This window comes from Drosophila kikkawai, chromosome 2L (genome assembly GCF_030179895.1).
Source record: "Drosophila kikkawai strain 14028-0561.14 chromosome 2L, DkikHiC1v2, whole genome shotgun sequence".
Lineage (NCBI taxonomy): Eukaryota > Metazoa > Arthropoda > Insecta > Diptera > Drosophilidae > Drosophila > Drosophila kikkawai.
This window is the reverse complement of record NC_091728.1, coordinates 22274388-22298389: the sequence shown is the minus strand read 5'-3', so window position 1 is coordinate 22298389 and position 24002 is coordinate 22274388. Positions and strand designations below refer to the sequence as shown.

General features: G+C 39.3%; 1 protein-coding gene across 12 annotated transcripts in view; it reads right to left on the bottom strand.

The window, feature by feature from the left end:
* Window positions 1-24002, bottom strand: part of LOC108070521 (early estrogen-induced gene 1 protein) — a 39233-nt gene that overhangs the window by 2346 nt on the left and 12885 nt on the right. Inside the window, exons 3-9 of one of the 12 annotated variants that reach the window (XM_017161031.3) lie at window positions 8157-8641; window positions 7785-8096; window positions 7499-7728; window positions 7106-7389; window positions 6959-7041; window positions 2745-3977; window positions 241-834 (exon numbers count right to left, since the gene is read on the bottom strand). In XM_017161031.3, coding sequence (XP_017016520.1) covers window positions 241-834; window positions 2745-3977; window positions 6959-7041; window positions 7106-7389; window positions 7499-7728; window positions 7785-8096; window positions 8157-8332 — 2912 coding nt within the window. In that variant the 5' untranslated portion in view covers window positions 8333-8641. The other 11 variants (XM_070289060.1, XM_017161023.3, XM_041775808.2 and 8 more) reach the window with 11 other exon arrangements.

The following is a 24002-nucleotide window of genomic DNA, read 5'->3' as shown; positions in this document are numbered from 1 at the left end:
AATAAATAATAAATCATTTTAAAATTATAATAAATTAAAATTGAAGACTACCAAACTTATAATAAGGGATAACCCAGCTCATCCTCCTTCCTAAATTAAATGCATGATCAAAGTGAACTAGTTTCTGGACAAACTAAGGTCATCATTCGGCATCACATCAACTTAAAAGCAAGTACAGTACGCAGGTGAAAGGGTAAAAAATAGTAGAGCCAAAATGGGGCAATCTTGAAGTCAACCCACATCATGGTGACGCTGGGGCGGCGTATTATCTGGGTTGTGGCTAGCGGCGAAAGTGTGGCTCCCGTCACAGCCATCGCAGACGCCTCGGCGGCTGCTGCCGAGGTGGAAAGTAGTAGCGAGGCAGCTGATGGATTCGAACGAATGCTACAGGCATCCGTGGGACTGGCGGCCAGCGAGCTAAGGGCATCGCCGGAGGCAACGTTGCCCATCCGGGGACTGCTGCCATGCTGCTGGTGGTGGTGGCCATTGGGCGAGCCAACTGTCATCTGCTGGTTGGTGGTGGGGGCATCCACTGTGTCCTGAGCACTCATGGCGGCGTTGCACTGGAAGGTGATGACTGCTCCGCTGCTGCTGCTGTTGCTGCCATTCGAGGAGGAGGCCGAATGGTTCGAATGGATGCTGGCCAGGGTCCCGCAGGGCGAACAATTGGCATTAGATGAACCCAAAGCGTAGCCAGAGGTTGGTTGCTGCCTGTTGCCGCCGCCGCCGCTATTACTGCTGCTGACAGCTCCCATGTTGCCGCTGTTCTGGCCATTAGTGCTGTTGCTTCCATTGCTACCGTCAAAGAGGCGACGGGGAACTCCACTGAAGCTTCTGCATGGACGCGTCGTTGAAGGCGATTATTTTGATTTTAGACACGGAACAACACAACAATATTAAACACAAACACGACTCTTGCAAAGTATGCAGAAAAACAACGGAATTGAATGTAAAAATAATAAAATAAAAATAATAAACAACCAAATATGTTGGTTATTTTTTAGACATTTTCTATACTTTTTAAAAGAAGCATTTGATTTTGACTTATGCATTTTATATAGTATGGATAAGAGGAGGTATATTCTTAAAATGTGTGTGTTTCTGTAATGTGTTTTGTGAATGTGTAATAAATAATAAGCACAATTTCTTAAGACATACACATATTTAATAAACAATCCACAAAGCAATAAATTCTATATTTGTAAAATTTAGAGAAAGCTCAAAAAATATATTCTCCCAATAATAAAACGTAATAATTTTTTGCATTAAATCCACTTTAGCAAATAAAATAAGCTCAACTTGTATGATTTCTTTTCTGACATTTACAGTTGACCCCATCAGCCCCATCCATTACGACACTATCCCACACTCGTTGCACCATCTAAACAGACCGACACGCGCCTGGAACATGGACACATTGATATAACCCTGACCTGTCCATGAATATTCCGCCGTACAGATTCACTCACAGTCCGACAGAGATGCCAAGCTGTCGGTCGGTCTATCATTTAATGTGAAGCTCTGTGTCATTCTGCCAGAAATGTTTGTTCTGCATGAGGTTCCCCTCGAAATTGAATTTGAAATTGGAAACATTTCGGGACGCACACAATTTATAAAAAATGTACAGAGAGTAGCAGCAGAGTACAGAGTACAACCCAAGCCCAAGCTCAGAGACGCTTGTCCAAGCTCAGGGATTTATCCTTGTCCCAGATACATTCAGACTTGTTGGACCCCAAGGGCACGTCCGTGTTTTTGTATTGTGCTGTCTGTCCATCTTGTGGCTGGGCTGTCGCAGGTGAGAGTAACTAGTTTACACACCATTTACTCGTAATTGCTTTATGGATAATAGCAGGTTCGTAGGACCTGTCAAAGAGCAGTAAACGCAGACTCATCTAATTGTCCTTTGAACGTTTATAATTAAGCAATTATAGAAAGTATCTTTTTTGTGATATTAATAAAATCAGTAGCTCAATTTGTAGTTATAAGATTTAAAATTTGAAATAAATGATGAGCTAAACTTTTTATACTTTTATACCTATAAAATTATAGACACCACAGTTATTTTTACCCCATCTGTTACAGGTTAATCGGTTTGTGTTGATTAGATAATTAATAGAGTTGCTTGTATTGATTAGGATTGGGTTGTAAGTGGCAGTGGTATAACATTACACCCATAAATATTATACAATCTTTTTACAACTCTGCAGACAAATATAGCTTACGTCTATCTTAAGAAGTACTCAAACCCAAGGTAAGTACTCGCTTAAACCCACAAATGATTAGTAGAAACTGTAACAAAACAAAAAGGGAACGTAACGAAAGGTACAAACGAACGAGTAACGAAAAACAGGTGACAGAATATGTTAAATGGAAACGAAAACAGCTGTGTATGTGTGGGGCAGTGGACCAATACCAAGGACCAGGACTATGTCTAGGCGGCTTAGGCTAAACATTTAGGAACACAGTCTAGAAGATGACTAACGAGTAACGAGTAAAAAGTGACGAGCAACCTTCGGCTCGATAGATTGGAATATGCAACTAGTTAATGGAATACTTGGTTCTTTCTTGCTTGACTTGATTGTTAATCAAAGCATTCTAGAAGATGACTAACAAGTAACGAGTAACTATAAACTTTGAACGAGTGACGATTTATCTTCGGCTCGATAGATTTGAATATGCAACTAGTTAATGGAATACTTGGCTCTTTCTTGCTTGACTTGATTGTTAATCAAAGCGCGACGCACCTCATTAGCTCGTAGGCAGCATTCGTGGAATGTGGCCGCGCCGCAAAGGCCTCCTGGTTGGCCAGGGGTGTCGAGGAGCTGCCCTGCAGGATGTTGCGCCGATAGGCTCGCTCGAAGGGTGTGCGCGACATGAAGGGCATTGAGCTGGCAAACGATTCTGCCGGCGAGTCCACCACATCGTAGGTAAGCAGACGGTTCACATAGCTACTGCCCAGAGCCGGCTTCTCCGCCGACTGGATGAGGCGCGGGAAATTCGGTTTTCGTTCGGTGGTCGGCGTGAGGAATGGGTCCGCCTCGATGCGCTCACTAACAATGTCGGGTATGGTGCCCATAGACCGCATCTTCTGGATGGGATACTGCGCCGACTGTGGACTGTCGTTACCGCCATCCTGACCGATGAACTTGGCGTTGCCCACCTTAGTGTGGTGATGGCTCTGATGGCTAAAGTGCTTCACGAACAGCTTTCCCGCCGATCCGTTCGAGGCGGTGGAGTTCTTGCGCAGATGATGGTGCTGCTGGAAGCGCAGACGCTCCTCCAACGACTGTTCGTGCATGCGCTGGAACTCCTCGCGCACCGCCTGCTCCGCATACTCGTCGAAGACGAGATTATTCAGCGACTTCATCTTGGGTATCTGGGCACGCTCCGCCAGCTGTTTGAGTCGCCGCGGCGAGTTGCGATCCAGCTCCATGGAGGCCTTGTGGAACTCCATCTCCAGAATGGATAGATTCTCCATTGACTTGATCTTGGCCACGCGCGGCGTATGGTAGTTTTCCTCCAAGCCGGAGTCATTGTCACCCGAGTCCTCGTTGAGGTACTCGTCCGTGTCGCTTGCCTCGCCGCTGTCATAATACTGTGTGGCATGGGACGGAGATCCCGCACTGCGGTAGGTGGAGCAGGGTGTTCCCCCACCCAGGGGATGGAACTGGGGAGGACCAATCTCGGCCATGGGGGTGCGGAAGTCCTCAAAGGTCAATGTCTCCTGACCTGTGCTGTTCATGGTGGCGTTCGGAGTCTGATAGAGCTGCTCCTCGCTGGCGTACTCAATTGTGGTGCTGAGGGTGAGATGGGTGGTGGTGGTGGTCTGGACATGATGGTTCTTGGGGACCACTGGCAGGACAGGATCCGGAGAAGCCTTCTGACCGCAATGACGACCGTGAGGAATACTCAATTTCATGGCATTTATTGCTCTCTGATTAAGTCTATTGAGAAGAGAAACGGATTTTCTAAAACGACTATAGTTTGTTGTTTGTTTTTGATTTGGGCGACAGTCGTAGATTGATTTTTTCGTAATATATATTTTTTTTGTTATTAGAGAAAGATTTTGTTGGGCGGTTGGTTAGTTGGCCATTTACCCCATTTTGTTATATTTACAAAAACATATAAGTTTAGTTAAAAAAAAAAGAAAGAGAAACAAAAAGGGGGTTAAAATAATTTAGCAAGAAATTAGGTAAAAGTAAGTATATAAAAGCTTTAAGGGTTAATCTAACATAAATTATAAGGGCTACCATAAGACCATATATTAGAGAACCAATAAAAAAAACACCAGGGTATTAATCCTTAACCAGAAGTTAAATTTATAGCCATACAAAAATATATTAAACATTCTGAATTTAATAACCTTAACCATTAGTTCATGAGAGATGAAACTCAAAGGCTATACACTAAATCTAATAAAAAAAAATGTATATAACATATGTATATAACCTTCTACTTGAGCTAAAAAACTTTCTTTCAATCAGGCAAAGGGCAAAAGCCACAAGGAAAACCCCAGGACAAGCGACCTTTGTGAACGCCTCATGACGCCAGTCAGTTGATGAAGTCATCAGATTCATATTTCAGCACAAAACCATTTCCCTGGCTCAACGATTTTCATTTGCTGTCTCCCCCCCGCTAATCGCAGTGCATGTTTTTTTTTATTTTGAACTGCAGCCAACATGCAAGTAAACCACCAGCCACCACCTAGGAGCCAGCCGGTCTGGTCATGAAAACAACAAAGATATAAAGCTCTTCGTCTGACCTTAAACTTTGCAATGGGAAATTTGTTGCATGCCGTCGTCTGCAGCATCCGCACAGCCCTGCACAATTGCGGGCAGAGTACTAACGAAAATTTGCATAACATAATTGAACGGAACGCTGAGGGGGGACCGTGTTCTGGAAGTGATTGTGTCTGGTTAGATGGCCCTGAGTTCATAATGGAAGTGCCACAGCTAGGATATTGCAGAGGTGGCGCCTGGCAGTACATTTTAAAGACAGAAAACCAGCGGAAATATGTAATAGTTGGCACTACAAATTGATAAATAAAATCGATTTAATCTTGGACAACATAAATATGCAGTTATGTTTCCCTCTGCATTATGTTCATAGCTCGTCGCGAATAATTTAAGCATAAAGCATTCAGAAATACATATTTAGCTAAAATACTTAAACTATCTTAAAATAAAAAAAATCAATAAATATAAAACAAAAGATACATTTTTATACCCTTGCAGGGTATTATAATTTCAGTCAGAAGTTTGCAACGCAGTGAAGGAGACCTTTCCGACCCTATAAAGTATATATATTCTTGATCAGCATCAACAGCCGAGTCGATCTAGCCATGTCCGTCTGTCCGTCCGTCTGTCCGTCTGTCCGTCCGTCTGTCCGTTTCTACGCAAACTAGTCCCTCAGTTTTAAAGCTATCTGAATGAAACTTTGCATATAGTCTTCTATATACTCTCACTGTTATATATGTCGGAACGGGCCGGATCGGACGACTATATCATATAGCTGCCATACAAATGTTCGATAAATTTTTAGAAAAAAAATTGTAACTTGGCTGTTTTTCAATATTATTCCATCATTTTTGAGATATAGCTTTTTTATATTATTCCAGAATTTTTGTAAAAATTTTATGAAAATCGGACCACTATATCTTATAGCTGCCATAGGAACGATCGGGAAATTAATGAAAAAAATTATAACTTCGTTGTTTTTCAACGTATTTTAATCTACTTTGACACATGAGCTTCTGGTATTATTATAAAATTTTGGTATAAATTTTATGAAAATCGGACGACTATATCTTATAGCTGCCATAGGAACGATAGGGAAAGTAATAGAAAAAATTAAAACTTCGTTGTTTTTCAACGTATTTTCATCTACTCTGAGATATGAGCTTTGCTTATTATTATAGAATTTTGGTATACATTTTATGAAAGTCGGACAACTATATCATATAGCAGCCATAGAAGCGATCCGTAGATGTAGAGAAAATGTAAAGGTGGGAATGTATAACTGTAACTGTCAAACTGTAAACATAATAAGTATAGGTAAAATGGTATGTAACTCAGTTTAGAGTCTGTTTTCGGCATTATAATTTATAATATAAATATGAAAACCAATCTGCAAGGGTATACCAACTTCGGCGTGCCGAAGTTAGCTTCCTTTCTTGTTAGTTTTTAAGAAAAAATCTATGTACTGAAAATCGATTTACTTTCAGCTCTCATAGAGAGATATCGCGCTCGATATTATATCGAAAATATCGTAAGAATTGATAAATCGAAATTAAATTGCATTTAACGCTACAATACCGTTAAAATTGTATTTTTTCATTGTCTTAATATTAAAACGAAAAGATAAGAAAAATTTAAATGTACCAAATGTAAAAAATATAATTTATCAAATAGAATATCGATTTATCGCTGCTTTAAAATATCGATACAGTAACGATTTTTTATAAGGAATTAAAAAATTCGACTACCACATTAAAAATAAATATAAAGGCTACGCTCGACTGTATTTAAATTTAAACTAAAATTAAATAAAGATGCTAGTTCTACTAACTAACTAACTAAAGACTTGTGGTGTATGGTAATTGTATCAGTGTTCGATTGTTATTGTTATCGAATATTTTGTATTGTCATGATACGAGCAATGGTTGCATTAGTTGCATATTTGGCCAAGTCCAAACACAGACTTGTCGTGTGTGAAAAGTATTAATTTTTCTTTTGTGTAAAAGAGTGTATTAGGTACAATTTAAGTAGATTTGTAAGTACATATATAGCGCATTTAAGGGGATTAGAGCTTCGTAGCTTAATATCAAATGTTATTGAGATAAGATTACGCTTACACGAATCGTAGGCAAAAAATATAACAAAATTAATTATACAAGAAAGTAGGTCGAGGCTTTTTACAGAATAGCATTTATCAATAAAAAGAGTTATTCTTCACTCACCTAGCATGTCCCGAATCGCCCTCGGAACTCTGCCTTGAATGCTGACTGTGCGAAAAACTACTATAACCCGAACCTTTTGACATCTGCAAGGGGAGGAGGAGGTATTTATAGTATGACTTGGCTCTTCGGATCGTTTCTTAAACTCACTTGACTAGTATTACTGGAATTCCTGGAATGACCCATCTCCATCAGTGTGGCGTTGCCGCCTCCAGAGAACCCAATGCCCACACCTGTTGTCCCGTAGTTGTTGCTGCCGATTGTCCCCAGGCCAGGAATTGCCTGTGTCACCGGCGTAGTGGCGGTGGCATTTGAAGCAGCAGCGGCGGCATGTTGCTGCAGATTGTCCGTGGTCAACGTCACCGCCGATTCCGAGGACTCTGACAGCCCGGAATCCGTCACAATGGCCGCTAGCAGCGCCTGTGCGTCGAACTCTGCAAAGATCACTGAGGTTAGTTTGATGATCGGTTGGTCTTTCATTGGTTTAACCCCGAATCTCTGTACATCTTGGTCTTGGAACTTTGTGTCTTGATTAGTACTCACCCTCTTCTTTTGTGGTGGACACGGGCCTTGTTCCCGGCAGCGACTGATTGCTGGGTACTCCACCCAATGTGGCTCCACTGCCGCCCAAGGGAATGGCCGAACCGCCACTGCCGCTGCCTATGCTGGGCAAAGCCGTGGCTGTCGGTGTCTGCAAACCCACTCCGGTGGCTGCGTTGGCCAAATCATCCATTGAGGGTTTGCTCTGCTTGCTCTTTAGGCTGGGCGTGGGTCTACAGAAAAAAAAGGTTAATACAAGTTCACCAGAGTTTATATCTCCTGTACTTACGCCTTGAAGAGAATATCGCCGCTCAGCATGTGCATCTTGATGCTCACCCGCAGCATCGAGTTGTCCAGGCGATGACGGGAGTCGTAGCCCTCAAGGAGAAAGCGACGCGAGGTAAGCCCGGCACCGGCAAACTCGGCAAGATTGAGGTCAATAAAACCCAGCTTATAGTAACTGCGTCCGCCCTTCATCTCCTTGCGTATCGAGATGCGCAAGTGACAGGGATCAAGGACACCGGTCGAGGCATTCGCACTCATCTTGCAGGGGAACTCAAAGCTGCGGTTCCACTCCACGCGATGGTTACGCACATCCTCTCTTTAAATATATATACATTTTGTAAATATTTAAATAAGTATATAAAATGAGGCCACTTACCGACTACTGTACTCTTGAAAGGACCCGCCATCGAGCAGTCGTATCTTGGCAAACAAAACCTCATTTACCAGGGCCACCTCCACTAAATCCTGCAACTGCACTTCCACATTGAACTTGTACTTTTTCTTTTTCATCATAAAGGCCATGCCAGGGGCGCTAGGCCCGAGAAGTGTCATCAATTCCTCTCCAACAATGCGTGATCGTTAGCCGCCCTGCCACGGATTGTATAGAAAAAAAGAGCCTGCGGCGGTTGCAATGCACCGCCTCCAAGCCACAGATTTTGTTCTTTTCGGAGCTCTAAGCTGTATTGTTTTATGTTGTGTCCTTTCTTTAAAAGTTGTTGGTTGTTGCCGCTTTGCTGACACAGTTGTTTTGGACTGTTTCTTTTGCTGCTTACTTGACTGCCATTTTTTAGGGCTAACGGTGGGTTTATGGTACGGTGAAGGTGCTGCCTGCTAGGTTTGGTGGCATGCAAACCTTCCCAGCTGCAAGTAAAGTGAGGAAAAGGAAAATCAGGGTATTATTGACAATTGTTTGACTTGAAAATTGTGAAAATGTGTAAGCAGTGTCGAGCAAAAAAAAAATTGCTAAATTGATGACCGATTTTGAATTTGTAATTTTGTGGGTCTAATTTTCTGCTCTCTAAAAAATATAAGAATATGTACTAGTGGAAAGTCTTTTAGGAATGTTTAAAGAAATTTAGCTCCTGGCTTTCTTTTCAGATTTTTCCTAAAGCTATTAGTGTAGAAGCTGCTTATCTATTCAATACAAGCGTGTCGTCACTGAGTTTAAACTTGGGAAATTCTAGTAAACTTTTCATTATAACTTTGGAAACGCTTAAAAAATTAAAAGTAACAAAACAAAACAGGCATTTATAAAATGTATATATAATATTACAACTCAACTTTACTTCCTTACAAATTCCTTAAACCCAAAACAATTTAAATACATTTTTTGCCCGCCCACCCACTGTGCCATTAGCATAATAAATCAACTTTTCTATGATGATGGACACCTTAAGATACGCCGCTTGACAACATGGAAATACTTTTAAGGACGCTTAATAACAAGTCTCTAATGTCAGTCAATCATTTTTTCGCCCACCATCCTTAGTTTGCAAATAAAATGCATATCCTATAATTGAGCCAACAACACCACGTAAACAATTAAGAACAGCAAACACGCAATTGGGAATCGCATGACCAAAGCGCCGCCATTTCACCGCCAAGAGCTTGGCACTTGATGCAAATATTTACCATATAATTCCGAGCGATTTGGGACGCCTCTTCTTGAATTATACTGAATCAGTGACGCATTACCTGGCGTTGCCTATTGTTTGGCATTTTCCTTGGTTTTGGTCTGTGTATTATCTCAGGTCTGTGGCGTCTCGGGAGAACTGATTCGCATTTAGATTGATGACTAATTGGGTTTTTGAGATTCTGGGAACCGCTGACAATACACATATTTGAACTCAATTAATATATATTGAAGCAGGTTGGCCATTTTATTCGATTTCATTCAATTTGCTTGCTGTCGAAGTGCAAATTAAATGAGGTCACCGTTTTTCCATGCTGGCAAGCCGAAATTGTGCGCGTTCGAATAGCAACAATTCAGGAGAATCGAACCTTAATTTTCCTTTATAGATTTTCATAATAACCATAAGACATTTTCCATAAAGCAAACAAAACCCTGTTCCGCCAATTATGTCCATTACACACGCATTAGCCCTACCAATCGAGAGGACAAACATTGCGAAAACCAATCAGGGACCCAAAACCATTAACCCACTTACACCCCCCGGATGAAATGTTGGTTGGCAGAGTGTCGATTTAGGTGATTTCGTTTTGGTTTAGTTTTTCCCCCGTTTCGGGGGTTGGTTTTCGAGTCGCACCCCAAAAAACAATCCCCAGTGAACACAGCAAGTTTAAAGTAAAACTTACTTCTTGACCGAAAAGGGAGGCAACGACTTCCTAAAAGGGATTGCCCACTGGCATGTGAAATCACTGACCCACTAACTGACTAACTGACTTTGCTTTGCTTCCTCAGAGCTCGACACTCCTTTAGAAAACTTAAACATGCAACATTGTTAATAGTATCCTTTCCATTAGGGACAAGTGCACGCGGATGGCCAAGAGTAAATTAGACCTGACAAGCCCCGAATTGGCTTTTAATGAGAGTCTTGAATCTGTTGAAACTGGCAAACTGAAATTCAAGCTTGACACTTTGATTAGAGCTGCAATAGCCACTTTATTGCCGAATTGTTCTTCAATAAAACGTTATTAAAACCTTTGCTCAAATGGTCACGAAAACGGGGGAAAAATAAAAAAATTAACAGGCCGAAGCGAACGATTTTGATTATGTCACATTGACCTTTACCTTGCCTCATCATTGCCACATTTTTAGCGGGCAAGGTGTCTATTTATTAACAATGACGCAGCAGCAGCAGCGATCATCACACAAACATATCTTGCGACTGACACCGAGGGAAATTAGCAAATATTTCTTGCAAAATACATACACACAGCCCCTGCAAATGAGCAAATGCAAATTCTTAATTCAACTTGGGTGCGACTGACTGACTGTGCCTCAATTGGCCGCCGCGCAAAAGTTGGCAAAAACCAGAGTGCAGGCAAACAAACAACAATCCGAACAGCTGGCGCCACTCGATGACAGGCAGGCTGTAAACAAAGTATTTGCGGGTTGTGTTAGGTGTGCGAGTGTGTATGGGGGTGGTGGGCATATGAAATGGCGGAAGCGTTAAAATTCAGATTTTCAACAACACAGAAAAGTAGTATTTGGTCCAGTTAACATAGATAAAGGGCATAGAATGAGTGGCAAGAATATATAAATATTTTAAATATTTAATTAAATTAATTAAAGGGGTAAAATGTTCTAGAAAGACTTCTTTATATTTTTTGAACCCCAAAGAAGTCGAACTAATCCCTTAAAAAAATATAAATTCACTTAATCATAGCTTTTTTCTTTCAAACTAACAGTTCTTATGCATTTTCTACTGCAACATATGAGTATCTTTAACATTTTCCTCACAATTACAGGGCATTACATTGCACTTCTCTGTTTTCCCATTTCCCGCACTTTTTCACTGCCTTTTACCTATGACGTTCTTTTTCGCGTAGGCGTCGTTTGGAGGCCAAGTCCATAGGCAAATTCCCGCAATTAATTCCGTAAAAGCATAATGGGTTTCAGCGAGCTTCCCTGGCTCCAAATCGCTCTTCAGACAATGATTGTATCTGTTTCACTAATCAGCCTCGGCCAGATGCGACAAACTTGATAACGGCAATTTGAAAACGCCAAGCTAGCGACAGAAAAACCAAATTAGCTGGCTGTGACGGTGACAGTCCACACATGTGGTTGTGCGAGGGGTGTTTGAAGATTAACTCTTTCATACAAATATACAAGACTCTACAACAGAAAGTATGACTCTTTATCAACATTGGAGAATGGGGAATCATACAGAAAATATTATAAATATAAGGGAATACAACAATTAAAAACCTAATCTTTTTTTCAAACCAACCTCGCTTGAGTTGTATTTCCGCTGCCCGACCCAGTGATCACCCTGCTGCAGCTGTTGCACACATGTCGCAATGATTTTGCATGTTGCCCGCAGATCTTTCTCATCTCGACAGCCGATCTCTCAGATCCCTTCGAAATATTTGAGCCCTAATGATGTGTAAAACAAAATACAACCAGCGAGCAATCGTCAGAGTTCTCAGTTCAGATCGGTTGGGGGCAAAACATATGCCGGCAAATGCCAAAAAGCCAAAAGCCGCGAGGTCATCCGCCCGACCCGAGTGTCGGCTGAGTGAGTGACTGAGTGACTGGGCCCATAAAGATAAGCGCGGGGTGCCCCGGAACGGCCGATAAGTACATTCCATGCGTGGCCTAGGGTCTTCAATGCAGTGCAAACATTATTTCAAATTAGCCCATAAATTAACTGCCAAAGAATTTCAAAAAAAACAACAAAATAAAATGTAAACACAAAAATTGAAAACGAAATAGTGTGGCTAGGAAATGTTTACATAAAATGAAGATTTTCAAATTCCTTTTATAATATTGAATTTATTTGATATTAGGTTAGATTTTCAGTTAATTTTTTTTACCAGGAATGAAGATTCAGAATTATTTTTATAAATAAGTTATAGGCATTTTAGTGTTGACAAAGAGCAGTGATAGTTTCTTATAAAATCATCAAAATTTTAACAAGTTTTGTCTTAATTAAGACACCTACTTTTCATTTTTTAATAGTGAATAAATAGTCTAATTTATTGATATAAATTAAAACCAATTTAATGTTTTCCCTAAAGGAAATGTTAACCTCTTCAACTTTCAAGTTTGTAACTCTTTGTTATAACTGGCAGCACGTGTCTTGATTGAAGGGATGCTTGAGTGATTTCTTGTTTGGCTCGGGACAAAGCAAGTTCAACATAAAAAGAAGAAAGAGAAGCTCAGTGTGAGGAAGGGACTTGAGTCAGACAACCCAAGACATTGACCTTGGCTTTAAAGCAAAGTTGTGTTAATGGATAGTGCTTTAAAGTTTAAACTCAAGAGCAGACCCCAATGTCTTACAACTAGGAGCCCGGAACGGTTTACACTCGACTAGAAGAATCGGGTAGCAAATTTATAAATATATTATTTACATTTTCACAGGAAATTCATGTTAGAAGTTCTAAAATAAACCAAATTATGAAGCAGTTTGAAGGTTCGCTTAAACTTTGATAACTTTGCATGCCAAGCTAAATAACTTGTCCTTTTTCCTTGGGTTTAATCAATAAACCTATGGCCTTTGGGAAGTTACCCAAGTCATATCCACTTTCCAGGTTAGCCTCTAAGTAGGCAATGGTTTCTTAACGAGCACAGACTCTCAAGGTGTTTAAACTTCTTACCGCTGAAGGTCAACAGTAGTTGGGAGCAATCCTCAAAATCCAATTAAGACGGACACTGAGAGGAGAAAGTGCACTAACTTTTATTACGAGGATGTTTTGAAAGTTCCTCTGCCCACACATACGCCCCCATGCTCCATATCGTTATATAACTTGGCGACCATTAGGCGACGACGACTGACTCATTAGGGCTGTTCTGCAAGGCGATAAAACACCTACGCACCTCCACAACCACTTTTCTAAGCCTCCACCCACTCAGACCCCATAGCTTGTTGTCATTAAGCTTGCAAACTTAATTTACACAACTCAACTCCCTACTGCCGGGAACCTACAGCCCCTGTCTCTTGAGCGGATCGAGGATGTGCTGGTGAAGTGTTAATGAGGTTTCGCCTCCGGAGTGCCATTGCACCTGGCTGCGGGGAGTGGGTAATTGTGTCAGCTTACCCGCATTATCAGACCCCGAAAGTCGCCTGTAACGAGAGAGTGGATTGAGAGGACAAAGCGTGGCGTTAGTGTCGTCATTAAAAAATCCTTCCAAGGATTGTGAAAAGCGGGTGCCTGCATCGCTGTTAAACTAGTGCAAAATATCAAAGGTAGCCTGACCCACTTTTCGCTCAAAGTGAAGTGGCTGGCTGGCTGCAACTGAAATTGCGCAATAAATGACCCAAAAGGAGTCCAAGAAGGTGGGCCAAAGGCAAGTATTAAAAAAACTGTTGCACCCGGTAGCAGGTCATAAAAAGTTGCAACGTTTTTACTGCTGCCGCCTTTTTGATTTAGGGTTTAGCCCATGGGCAAGTACATTTTAATGGGACAACAAGCGTATACAACCTTTAAACTTTATATTCAACTTGTAAAATCTTTCTATATGAAGCTAGTTAAGAGATTTGGCTCAACAAATTGGAAATTAGAGTAGTAAATCAGTAAGTTATCACAAACATAAAATATATAAGATATATAAATACATTTAAAAGTTATAGTCATACTTTATGATTTTAAAGTATATTTTCCCCAAAAAACTGCGGTTCCGTTTTGTATATAGCCCCCTTGGGTGTACAAGTACCGCGAATATATAATATAAAAACCTACATATTTGCGACATGGTAACAGCATTTTCAGTTATCGCAATGGCCAAGGCAATGTCCACGTCAACAGGGCTGGCAGGGAAGCATTTAAAACGAAAGTGTTTCACTGTCAAATGTCAGCTCCAGTTTTATAAGCGATAAAAAAAAAGGCAGACGCAACTACCAGCTGGAGCAGGGGAAATGGAATGAAATGAAATGGGAAGATGACATCAGTGATGCCCGGGAACCGGAGACCCGGAACCCGGAGACCCCTTCGTGACTCGAGCGTGATGTTAGATCAGCGCTCTGTTATATCATAATGGTATTAACATCTGTGCCCTAATGTGAGCTGTAAGTCTAGACTCGATAATGTACTCGAAGCTCTCACCTGAGTGCTTTCCCATTGTTCTATGACCGATGATCATTTATATTTATAACTAATATATGGTCACAGTAAACATTTGCACAGTTTGCGTGAAAAGAGGCCAGCAAATCAAACGAATGTTTATTGTTTTGCGCCAGTGTTATCTGATAGATACATATATTGAACTGACGGCATGCCAATACAGATACAGATACAGATATAGATATCGATACAGATGCACAGATAGCGACAGCTGACAACGTCATCGCGATGGCATGGTAAACAAATGTTGCCGCTAAGTAAATTTATGACGTGGCTCCGGACTCGGAGCTGTGCCAACATTCATTTTGGCCAAAAGCCTTTTGTGTACTTAGTGCCGAAATTAATGTTTATGTTTTTTTTTGCAAACTGAGAGCAAAGCGAATTGTGCAAAATTCCCCAGTAGCAGCAGCCGCAGCAGCAGGTATTTCCAATGGCTTGGCACGACCACTTAAACCAGTTTTTTTTTTTTAAGATTCCATGGAAAATGGAAAAATCAATGATATCATGGCCAGCGTTTTTCATGTTTATACGTAATTTGTCAATAATTGGGTTTTTTGTCTGCTGAATCATCACTTTTCCCGGGGAGTGGAAAATCATTTACAAAATCAAAAGTAACTGGATTTCAATAAATCAAGAAATCCTTTATTCTACTCCTATTTTATCTTCTTGTGTGACCTTTTATTTTGGAATGATTTGGCTTTGTTTGTCGCTAGCTGCTGGCCCACTGACACAAGGGCCATTTGAGTGTTGGCATTGGGCCAAAAAGGCTCAACTTACACTATCTGCAGTTTATTACACGTGAATTCAGGTTGAAGGAATGCACCCAAAAGGTTATTTGCATTTAGTGTACCCGGGAATATTGAAATCTTGGAATTTATATGATAGGCAACCCTGACCCGTACACATTTCGCTAATGCACTTGTATTCCCCCCTCTTTTAATGCATTATAAACAAAACGAAATATAAAGTATAATAATCGTGTTAAGTAGTCGCTAAAGCCATAAAAAAATCCCGGGCATTTTCGTTTTCATTGCTCATACGCAACGTTGACGATGATGCTGACGCAATACAACCCCCGCCGATGAGTTGGGATAGAGAAAGACAGAGCGACAGCTGGCTTCCGTTGACCCTGGTCAATAAACTAGCAAATGGCGAGTAAATACTGGCACAATGAGCGAGGAACAACACAATAAATGTCAATAATGTGGGCCAACACGGAAAACTCTTTGAAAATACTTTATGATATAAGGATGCGATATATTCATAATTGAAACCCATTACCGAACTCTTCAAGGGGAAACAAAGGACCTTCAAACTGACCCAGATTCCTGAGAATTGAATAAAGGAAAATGAGAGAACAATACAACAAATATTATTCAATAGTGGGTTGAGTTGTGAAGGAGAAAATATAGCATTTCCAGTTAGTTTACTAATTTATCAAATGGAATTTGTATTATTTTCCAAGATATATTTAACATTCACTAACTTCCCTTTCAAATAAAATTTACCTTAAAAATCCCTTGCACTCAATTAAAACCAATAACACAAGAAAATCAACTAGTTCCGCTTACGATAACCCCAAAAACCCATTTGTATAAAACTAATATGTCAGATTGTGTGTGCTCCCGATTATAATTAAACCAATGAAAGCCAAAAGTCACTCTCTTAGAGCTCTTATCAGCCCTTAGGCCAAGGGGCAGGGGTAGAGCGGTGGCTTACTCAGGCTCTGACAAACTTTATCAGCTTTGGTTGTGGGGCAGAAAAAAAAGGCAAATAAGCCCGAGACACTCACATATGAATGCTCTAAAGTCCAGACGAGCACACTCTCAATTAATGTAAACAACGTTACTTGTTTGTCGCTATCAATTATTTTTTATCATTTGCGATTTCCTCGTGCCACGACTGTCGCTAAAACAGAACTCAGAACGCTTGCCAGAGAGGTGCTTTAAATTGAAAAATAAAATAAAATAAAACCTGTCAGCGACACGGCAGCAAATCCTGTCGGTTGCCTGACTAATGCCCATTAAATTCCGCCAAGGAAGCGCCACGTGGAAGATTACCTCTGGTCGAGCTTTGGGTAAACACAACAGAATGAACACTGGAAATAATATTAATTGCGTTCCAGAACTTCAAAGTCGGTAAAAATACAACAGCAATTAGCGATATAAGCCAATATATGGCTTGGATATTATGACACATATAAAATGATTGAAGGCCAAAAGCAAGTTAAGAAAAGGGAAAGTCAAACGGAAAACTCATTACTTAAATGTGAAATACATTTTTCTGCGAAGCAATTTATTGGAACAAAGTCTATCTAAATGACACGATTAGATATTGTATTTATAGAATGATTGAATAGGGAAAAACCAGACGGAAACAACACCATAAGATATACTATATAAATAAGGTGCGCTTTTATATTTATAAAAATAAAAAGTTAACAAAATAAATATACCATTGGAATGTCATTTTAAAATCCACCCAAAGCTTAAGGATTCTATTTACGTTTCCCTCTGGCCTTTCAGTTGATAATTTATTAATCCCTTCGCGATAAGCTTCTGTTTTATTTGCGTCGTTGCATTCCAACAGGCTCTGCCCACTGTCCTGGCGGAAAAAGGGCCAAAGGAGCTCTGCGGAGGTTGTTCTAAATTAAGAATGCACATTGCGTGACCAGGCGGGGATGATGGCGCAATGGGTCCCAACTGGCTAACTGCAGTTTAATTGTGCTTTGAAATTAATGGCCCCGGCTAATGGTGCGCTGAACATGACCAGGCCAAGGGAAATCCTTAGTAAAAAAAAATCGATTGGGTGGGCATTCGATTATTTTTCTTGTAGCACAATTTTTACTTTCAATTTCGGGCAATTTCCGTTTCGGATTTGCCGCTCAAAAAGGTCACACATATCACACAAATACAATTCGAAATAGTAATTTGCATAAGCATCCGCCTGGGCGGGTCTCGAGCACCGTTTGGTCGGGGGTTTAGTCCGCGCGACAGAGCTTCTCGAAAACGTATGTATGTACGTGTGTGCAACAAATTATTTTCAAAATCTACAGTGCTCCCGGGCTGGGGGTGTCGACTGCCCGCAGACGCTTTAAATAATTTTTAATTTTTTTTTATTATACCTCTTCAGTTTTTTTTTGTGTTTGTCTCACTGTTGTCGCCGTGTACGTGACTGGAAATGCAAATTGAAATGCTTCTGCCGTTTTTTTCCTCTCCGGGTTTTGATTTTCTTTTAAATTGCAGTCAAAAACGCCGGGGCACGTCTGCAATTTAATGCGTTGCTTCCCCCCGGAGTGTCTCTCGTTGAATGCTGCTCCTGCTGGACTGAGTCCAGGCTGGATGACAGTTATGGATATAAATGAATTCTAAGCGGACACGGGAACGCACATGGGGCAGGTTTATGTGAAAGGATTGTCACATACTTCTGGGTCTTTCTCTTTATCCCCCCGGAGCGGGTTGGGCTCTTGTGTGATTCTTTTACTGTGAAAAGCGAAAATGTGTATACACGATAAACAGGAGTTGAGGAAATCTGGAGCATGCGGATGCGACCCAGGAACAGGATATAAAGTCAAAGTCGAGCAATTAAGTATGAGTCAAGTGAACAAATACCTAGAACATAAAGTGAACAAAGCTTGGAAATCCCCGAGGGAAGAAATGTATAAAAGAGGGAATAAATATAATAGCAGCAGATTTTAGCAATAAACAAGAAAGGAAGCTAACTTCGGCACGCCGAAGTTTGTATACCCTTGCAGATTGGTTTCGATGTTTATATTATAGATTTAAATGCTGAAAACACTCACAAAACAGAGTTTCCTTACATTTTACCTATACTTATTATGTTTACAGTTTGACAGTTACAGTTTTACAATCCCAGTTTTACATTTTCTCTACATCTACCGATCGGTTTATATGGTAGCTATATGATATAGTTGTCCGATTTTTATGAAATTTATACCATAATTCTAGAATAATAAAAAAAGCTTATATCTCAGAGTAGATAAACATACATTGAAAAACAACGAAACTATAATTTTTTTTCCTATTTATTTCTCGACCGTTCCTATGGCAGCTATATCATATAGTCGTCCGATTTTCATAAAATTTTTACCAAAATTCTGAAACAATATAACATGGCCATATCTAAAAAATGGTGCAAAAATGTTGAAAAACAGTAAAGTTATAATTTTTTTTCTACAAATATATCGAACATTTGTATGGCAGCTATATGATATAGTCGTCCGATCCGGCCCGTTCCGACATATATAGCAGTGAGAGCATATAGAAGACTATATGCAAAGTTTCATTCAGATAGCTTTAAAACTGAGGGACTAGTTTGCGTAGAAACAGACAGACGGACAGACAGACAGACAGACAGACAGACAGACGGACAGACGGACATGGCTAGATCGACTCGGCTGTTGATGCTGATCAAGAATATATATACTTTATAGGGTCGGAAACGTCTCCTTCACTGCGTTGCAAACTTCTGACTGAAATTATAATACCCTGCAAGGGTATAAAAAAAGGTATGGATTTTATGTATAAAATTATAGATTAAGAAAGGTGTCTTATGGGGAATAAAACCCCTTTTTAAAAGCATTATTACGAATTGAAGAATATATATTAATATAATATTTTCAAAGCTGATTCACAGAATAGAAGCTATTCTTAGACATAACTCCAATCACCAAAAATACACTCATAATTGTTACGCATTTCATGTTATCTCTTTTAAAAACCTCAAGTGTAATTTTAGTACAAGATAATCATGCCGCTTCTGTGACTCACTGAGACTAATTAAATATATATATACATATGTATCTTGTATCTTGCGGCGAGTACAACGCATGCCAAGAGGAGGCCTGTTCCAACGGCCTTTGTTTTCGCTAGGCTACTTTTTTTACGCTTAATGGTGCCGTAATTCACACAATGACTTTCCCGAAAATATGGCTCGTAAAAAGTAGACTTTGAGACATATTTTTTTGGGGGTGAAAACCTTCACGCTCCATATTCCAATTTCGCTAATGATATGTACACACAAATGCTTACTTTGTTTACCCTTGATTCACTTGTTAATTACTTTATTATATTTCACCATAAAAAACACACCACTAATTAGTTATTTGCAATGTGCTGGTAGATTTCGGAATGCTTAAAGTATACTGGTAATATTTATTTTTACTTCAACTTCCTGTTCTTTGCATGATTAATAATTTAAAAGAAGTTTCTGTTTCAATTTCCATTTTGAATCATAAATGAAGTAAACTATCTACAAATCGTTGTTTGTGTTTAAAAATAAAAGTGATTTTAACAAGTGTAATAACTTTAGTCAGAACATACAACAATGACTAACTGCACACATATAAATAAATAATTTATTTTAAGCATTGCCACAATGAGGCATTGCTCTTCAGATTAAAAACAATCGATCATTTTATGTGAGAGTCAATAGCGATTAGTTCTCCACTTGTTCTAACTTATCAGACCAAGCATGACTCAGTTGGCTTTAACAAAATATGTCAGTAAAAAAAATTATCTTTTATGGTTCGCACATGTTTTTTGCGACACTCGAAAATCAATTAGGCAAAAGCAATCAGTTCTGTTGAAATAGAAAATTGTTTTGACAAGAACAACTGTTTAGGCAGAAATAAGTGTTATCCATAAATGTCCTTGACTAACCTTTAGATATAAGTTATAGGGATGTAGGTATGTATATATTTTATCCGAGACAAAAGCACAAAGCTTACCTGAAATTAAAAAAGAAAATACATTTATTTAAAATATTATAATTTGTAATATATTTTATAAATATTTGTATTAAATGAGTATTTACTTTTATTAAAATTACTTAATAATAATGAATAAATAATTTTAATAATTTTATAAAAGAAAACTTTATTAAAAACACTCTTACAAAATTGCTCATAAAGCTGGAAAACTATCTTAGTCATTTCTTTGTCTTTTGTAATAACTCAAGTGTACACAGACTGCCACAAAATGTAAATATTATTGCGGGCTGCTGTCTGCGTAGTAACGATGAACACCTAGAGCCTGCTACAAATATACTCAGAATTAATTTAAGTAATTAATTTGTCATGGTCCAATCGCAACATGGAAAACTTTTGTTTTATTATTTAATTTTTTTTTTTTTTTATTCTATATTTTATTCTGTTTAGGTGCTATCATTACTTTTATTTTGTCTCTTCAAGAGCTGTTTTTACAGTACATTTGTCTTTTTCACAATTTTAAAACCAGCTACAACAAAAAGTTTACCCAGAAGCTGTTGATGTAATGCATTTTTTTATTCATGTCCCCACAAAATATACTCGAATCGTCTTTGTTTTTGCCACTCACTCGTGCAAATGTGTTGGCAGTATAAACAAAGGTATATATCTCTTACATATATTTTATATTGTAATGTGAGGCACAGATTGACAAAAGCAACAGGGACATATAAATTCAACAGAACGAGTAAACAAAGACCATTTTGATCGAAAAATGTATCAAATTATTTGGGAGACAGGTGAGGCTCATGATTCAAAAGGGCCTTTTTAAGTTATATATATTCACATAAAGAATAAGTGCGTAATAATTAAATGGTAGGTTCAACGCCTTTTGTAATGATACTCATGGGTTATTCTTTGGCCTATAACAATATTCCCAGTATAACCCACAGAGTCCCTCAGCTCGAAAATATTCTGAATTAAAACAATGACCGCATAAATAAGAGACTAATTTCAGATGAAAAACCGGCCAGAGGCTATGTCTAGACATATAAACATTGCAAAGTGTTAACGAAATTAAGTAAATTCGGGGCTAGGCATAGTAAAAATATAAATGCGTTCTCACATCCACTCGGTAATCACACGCAATGTGCAAAACAAAAATTAAATTCAGAGAGAGGTAGGTAAATTAACGCATTATACGAAAACAACCAAACTAAATGAGATCACTCTATGGAGTGGGACGAAATTTATTGAATGCAATTAGTCAATGTATAATTTATAAGTTCATTTTCGGGAGAAGAAAACTGAAAAGAAAAGTTGTTCATTTCGTGGCGGACACTCACAGGCCAATTATGAAAAAAGCCTTCATATGTTCAACTAACTAACTAACTAACCCGAACTCCCCTCGGACAGCCAACCAACTGAGAATATATAATTAAAATAAAAAGTGTACTGCGATGGAAAAAAAGGTTTGCATGAAAACGAAATTGAAATGTGGCTCCAACACGCAGGTGTTTGCGTGTGTTTTTCCAAGTTTATTGTTTCAGCGCCATTTCTCTTTGTCTTGGCCAGCCTGTACTGAACTTAATCTGTGTTGTACGAGAGTGAACTGCAAGTTTGTGGAAGATTGTATAACTAACAAGCATAACAGGAGAGTTTAAAAGCTTTCAGACCAAACACTAAACAAAAATCCAACTATTGACTGTGGAAATATGTGGTTTCTAAAGTAAATAAGAAGTTATTAGAAGCATAAATCATATGCCAGAATATTTATTTTATAAAGAAAATAAAGACACCTAAAGTACTGAAAACTCAATCAAGATATCCTATGACTTGAGATGAACTTCAATCGATCCAAGGCCTTGCTAGGGCGTGTTCTTCACATCCCTTGGCATCATGCCTACTCCACTAACTTGGTCAGAGTTCACTCAACCTTCTCTCGAGCTGGTCGAGTGCTTGGATAAACTATTTCTCGTTGTTTTATCCTCCGGCAGACGGTCAGACAGTACAGACATCCAGTGACATGTGTTTTGCGAAGCTCATTCGCCAACATTTCATTTCACTTCATTCAATACACAACTCATTCACAGCTTACATTGATTCAAACGAGCATCGGGTCTCCTGGCAAACGGACTTATCTATCTCCCTGAACATAAGTACACACAGCACAGCAAAGCAACTGTCTGCAGCGAAGCCACATTACACATTTCTGTGTAGCAGATGTAGATACAGATACTGGAACACGGCGATATACATACGTATCTGTCAGTAACTTTGGCCACATCAATGATGAAGTCATTTGCACCGACGTTCAATGACTCGGATTGGAATACGCGCGTGCGGGTTTGAAATACATATTTCTACTTATCTTTTTTTTCATCTCCAAGTCCCCCTCTGACTGTGTGTGTGTGTCTGTCGTACAACTTTTATTGCAGTGAATACTTTGCATTTGGCAAACTTTGACGTATTTGGCAAACTCATCAGAAGCCAACCGAGTGGGTAATGAAGGGGAACAGTGGAGCAGGGGGGAAAATAAATTTAAATAAAAAATTGAATTTGCATTAAGGCAAATTACTTTAGACTTTTCGCTTTGTCTGACATTCGATGAGTATTTAAAAACTTGTTTTGATCAGCAATTAATCACTGATTAGTTCTCTCTGTTTGCTCTTTTACAGTTCTTATTCCGTAGTTTTGTAGAGCTAAATAGTTTATTCAAGATCATAATAAAATGTATTATTTTAATGTGTAATAATGTTTAATGCTTAAATTCTGCTAGAAATTCTGAGACGGAAAAGTATATACCATATAAACAATAAGTATTCAAGGGTTAATCGAATAATCTGTATATATGTACACTTCTGACAGACGATCTGCTGGTGATCTGGCATACAGTGCCAGTGTTGTTTAAATTAAGCTCACAAGATCTTCAGTTGAAACCGGAACTAAATATATTTTTAGTAGAAATACTATCACTTCATCTGCCATTATTGAGTACTTGGAGCTAAGCTTTCAAAGTACCTGCTCTTCTTAGTAGTGTTTTTAATGAATTCATTGCGTGCGAGTGCTCTTGAAAAGTGCCGAAGCGGCAATTCTTTTTTTATTCACTCGTGATTTGTGTAGCCCTCAATAATATATGATCAAAAACAAGTGCACAAACATTCGAGAGCACTCAAAGGAGCTTTGACAAATAATAATCACTCTCTGGGTTATTAAATAACCCTCAAAACTGGATATCTATTGCATGCGAGATTTGTGTGGCATAACTTTCAACAATAATATAGAGAACGCCGAGAGCTTGTGTAACTAAAACAACAGGCCGCTTGTATATTATTTCCACCTCGGGCCGATTCCCCAACTTGGCAACAGCAACGCCACCGCCACCAAATGCGATAAATTCTAATTGCGCCACGAGGCAGCCTCCAGTCCAGTCCAGTGTTTCATTGAAAGCCAGTCGGTTGAATAAGCGACCGCACACATGGCGTATGCCTAATCTCGGCTCGTGTCTAGCTGAGTTTGCTAGACTAGCCGGCACTTAAGCCGACTTACAGTCGCCTCTCTTGACACACATGTATATACATATGTGCCCCCTCCAATGACATAACACGTTTATGTCAATCATTTGCTAGATTCTGCAATAGTTTTTTGTTGAGTAATTGAGGATAATATGGGCTGGCAAAAAGTTTTCCTTGATTAATATCACCAGAGTGGGTCCGAAGTGTGTCAACATGAATCAAGAGAGAAGCTCAA